Here is a 4,230-nt window from a genome sequence, read left to right as displayed (position 1 = left end):
CCTAACACTCCCGAGGAAGCCACAGGTCCTCCTGGGCTGACGCTTCTAAGCTTCAGCAGGGTTTGAACCTGTCACCACACCTGTCCCATCTGAGAGGCTACTCCATGGCCTTGGAGGAGGGAGTCTGGTCTGCCCTGACCCAGGCCAAGACCACAATTTAGACAATTCGTTTTAACGGCAGACAGCACTGCAAAGAGCATCTGTGGGAGTACTTTGTGTCTCAGAAGGTCAGGGCCCCGCTCCGGCCCCCAAATTTCCTTTCCACGGAACTTTTCTCCGGTTAAAGGGACGCAACCACGGAGGTGGGAAAGCCTGCTTGGGGCGACAGCTCTTAAGTAGATGGCAGGAGGGGAGCAGTGTGAAAGACAGATGGTTTGGGGAAACCATTCTTTTTTTTTTTTTTGCGGGACGCGGGCCTCTCACTGTCGCGGCCTCTCCCGTTGCGGAGCACAGGCTCCGGACACGCAGGCTCAGCGGCCGTGGCTCACGGGCCCAGCCGCTCCGCGGCACGTGGGATCTTCCCGGACCGGGGCACGAACCCGCGTCCCCTGCATCGGCAGGCGGACTCTCAACCACTGCGCCACCAGGGAAGCCCGGGGAAACCATTCTTAATTCCATTAAAAAATGCCCAGAAACACCAAACACAGCGCCTGGCCCTTCTTCCCCATTCCGGAAAGAGAGGTAAGAAAGGACGGCAGCTCAGAACTGCCAGCCTCCGGGGGCTGCGAGGAGGGCTCCCTGAAGTTTGGGGCTGGCAGCCTTTCATGGAACTAAGCTGGTATACCAGCCCCGGGCATACACCAGATGGAGCTTTCATGCGGCCGAGACAATGCAGGCCGAGGAACAAGCCAGGATCAGTGCGATCACAGGGACGGGCTGTCTCCAGCTCTGTATTAATCTTTCAAAAAGGCTTCACTCTGGGGGCAAGGCGGTAGGTGGCTCGGCCAACTTCTGAAAAAGTTCCTCTTTCTTTACAGAGTGTCAGGTGAGATTTCAAGGGGGCATGCTTCATAACCAAAGGATGTTTTCCTTAGGGCAATAAACCATGACTAAATTTACTCTCCCCCTGGCCCACCTCAACCCTCCAGGACTTCTAGCCAAAACCCTCATCTGTTTTTCAGAGAAACACAGCAGCAACAAAAAAACCCGTAGGTGTTTCCTTCAAGGGCAGAGAAGGTCCCTCCCGGGCGGCAGAAGGAAAGTTAGGCAAACTTTATAAATCTGGAGGGAGAGCTTGTTTTGGGCGCTGGTAAGGAGCTGAGAGGGGTTCTTCTGCTGGCTTTTTAAAAAATGGTGCCCGCGGGAGCCCCATCACCTTTGGCCCCCGACTTCTGTATGCGGCGGGGCGGCCACAGAGTGAAAAGTCAGGCTCCCCCGATTCCTGGGCGACCCCCAAGAAGAGCGAAGATTGGGAGGGTGTAGGGGTGGGGCAACGGGATTGTCCTCAGTCGTGGGTCCCAAAGAGCGGAGACCCAGACGTAATGGTCACCAACTGAGTAAGGGCGAGTGCCACGGGGAGCAACTTTGCTGAGATGTATGTGTGTCCTCTCTGTATGCCCCTCCTGGAGAAATCACAAGCGTGACAACCAAAGGAATGTCCCACACTCCGTGGAAAGAAGACCCCTTCTCTCGTAGCCGTGTGAGGCCAAGGGGACACCTCAGTGGCAGGCGAGAGGCACAGGGCTTGGGAGACCGTGGCTGCGTGGCTGGGAGCAGCAGACAGGGGGCCCGTGCCCTGCTTCCCACAGAGCGGCCAGGACTCGCCCAAGGTCACAAAGTGAGTTAGGAAGAAACCATCAGCTCCTGGCTCTGTCCCTAACAAGCAGAATCCTATGAAAACAAGAAGAAAAAGACTCTGGGGACTTGAACAAAGCAGCCAGGCTATAAATCCATTCTCTGCACAGCTGCCAGTGGGTGATCTTCCTAAAATGCAAATCGGATGCCGGCAGGCAGCCGTGCGATGCCCTTCAAGAGGCGTCCCTGCACCCTTGCGAGAGAGACCCGGACCCTTAGCCCCGGCCGCAGGGCCAGATGGTCTGCAGCCCAAAGACACCTGGACCCCACTGCCGGACCCTAACCCCACCCCTGCTGTCCCCACCCCAGATGCGCAGGCCCTCTTGGAGCTCTCTGTCTCTCTGTGTGTCTCTGTCTCTGTCTCTCTGATCTAGAAACCCATCTACTTATGCAGCCACGACTTCTCAAGCATTTCCAGCTGGACCCGCGCTGTGTACCAAGGACAGAATGGTGAACGGTGGGCACTGCTTTGTCCTCTCGGAGAGTCCGGTGAGCTGGGGGAGACAGAAGTTAACCAAACAAACACACAATTAAAATGTAAAACTATGTACACATATACTTTTAAATACCAGTGCAGAAAAGCACAGGGGACTGGAGGGCATTCAAGGGGCCCTGCTTTAGAGAGGGCTGGGGGACACTTCCCTGAGAAAGGCACCTTTGGGGACTGAAGCATGACCAGAACCAGAGGCAGGAGGGACGGGCGTGTTCCCACGTGAGCCTGGAGCCCGAGGGTAAGGCGCCCTGATCCAAGGGGGCTGAGAAGAACGAGGCTAGAGGGAGCCTTGGGGGTGTGAGAGGTCCTGGTCCTGGAGGCCGAGCGCCGTGCCTGCCGCGAATGTCTGGCTCTCACCCCGATGTCGGGGCTGCAGGCCCGGGTCCTTAACCTTGACTCACAGTTACCAAGGCCTTGTTGGCAGGTGCTCACTCCACCGCTGCCCTGCCCCCTCTCACCCTCACAGCCCCGTGGGGCAGATGCTGAGGAAACTGAGGACAGGGGGAGCTCCGAAACCTGCCCAGGTACGAACCTAATGGGTGGCAGAGCTGGGATTCGAACCCGAAACTCTGGGGTGCCAGTGACCGCTTTCCCATCCCTCCTCCTGATTTCTCCAGGCCTCCTGCGCCTGGCTTTTCACAGTGACTGGTGAGTGAACAACATCCACCTGCTGGGGGCTGGGGGCTCACGCTTCTCGGGGTAACGCTGGGCCTTCGCTTGTGGGCTGAGGTGTCCCCGGGGTTAAAAGCAGGAGACGGACTCTAGGAGGGGAGGGGTGCCGGCCCAGAGAAGAAACGGGCCGGCTCGTCTAATTGCCGGCCCTGCTGTGGAGCCCATGCTTCGAACAAGGAGTGTGGACCAGCTCGTGGGGATATGACAGGATGCACTGAAACCCATCGACACGGCAGGCGGACTAGTACCGATCCTGAGGAAATCTACTGCTTTGGAGGAGGGCTTGGTCAGAGGGAAGACAACACGTTAAGACTCTAAATTCAGGGGCAGTGGTAGGGCCCAGACAAATAGCAAGAGAAGTCGGAGGAAAATCAGGAACACACATCCTCATCCTCCCAGGACCCACCGCCGAGCAAGGGGAGCTGGAGCCCAGCTGGGTGTGGCCAGATGAGCAGGGGACACAGGCACTGTGTCCCAGTGCCCCCTCATGCCACCCCACTCGCAAGCGGGGGGCGCGTAACTGGAGGCCTCGCTGCGTGAGGATGCCCAGCTTCCCTCGTGGGCAGGAGCGAGGCAGGGCCGGGGGACCAGCTGTGCGACCCGGGCAGCCTCGCGGAGCCCCACGCTCGGAGGGTCCCACACTCGGTTTAATGTTCTGCTGTCACTGCCTCGAAATTCTGAATAGTTTTTGGACGAGCACCTCACATCTTCCCTTCGCACCAGGTCCTGAAAATTCCGCAGCTGGTCGTGCTTGGGAAGGGCGGGCAGTGGACAAAGAAGGGTGCCTCCGTGGTGGACGCCGCCTGCGTGTCCAGGCAGCCGGGGTCCCGCCACCTGCTCGGATCCTGCCTGGGGCAGCTGCGGCAGGCGTGGGCTCACCCGGTGGAGGCGACTTCACGCTGCCGCGGGGACGTGCTTGGGAAGCGGCAAAGCACATTTACCCAAGACTTCTGTCGCCTCTCTCAAGTTCATAGTCACTGTGGCCGCTTGCTCCTACCGAGGAAAGTGGCGCCCTCTCAGAGGGGAGCAGACAAGGGGGAAAAGAGAAGCCGTCATCGCCTGAGAAAGGCAAAAAGCCCGGCAAACAGCAGCAGGGGAGCTTGAGGGGGCCCCCCTCTGCGCAGTGCTTGATCCTGACCTGCCCTCCTCCCTCCTGCAAGGGAAGGGGGTCCGGTCTCCTAGAGAGCCGCCTCTAGACGGCGTGCCCTCCACTTGCATGGGCTGTTAGCGATCGGGGAGCGATGACCAATAGGCCCCCCCCCCCCCCCCCC

At 59.0% G+C, this 4,230-nt stretch overlaps 1 protein-coding gene across 1 annotated transcript in view; it reads left to right on the top strand.

Moving 5' to 3' along the window:
- APCDD1L (APC down-regulated 1 like) overlaps positions 1 to 4,230 on the top strand; it is a 106,122-nt gene that overhangs the window by 6,035 nt on the left and 95,857 nt on the right. The window contains exons 2-3 of the mRNA XM_007449473.1: positions 2,169 to 2,283; positions 3,683 to 3,871. Of these exons, the coding sequence (XP_007449535.1) occupies positions 2,169 to 2,283; positions 3,683 to 3,871 (304 nt within the window). The remainder of the gene's footprint in view (positions 1 to 2,168; positions 2,284 to 3,682; positions 3,872 to 4,230) is intronic.

Source organism: Lipotes vexillifer, unplaced genomic scaffold, assembly GCF_000442215.2.
Source record: "Lipotes vexillifer unplaced genomic scaffold, Lipotes_vexillifer_v1.1 scaffold524, whole genome shotgun sequence".
In the NCBI taxonomy this organism is placed as follows: Eukaryota; Metazoa; Chordata; class Mammalia; order Artiodactyla; family Lipotidae; genus Lipotes; species Lipotes vexillifer.
Note: the sequence above shows the minus strand (reverse complement) of the source record. Positions and strands in the feature narration are given on the sequence as shown.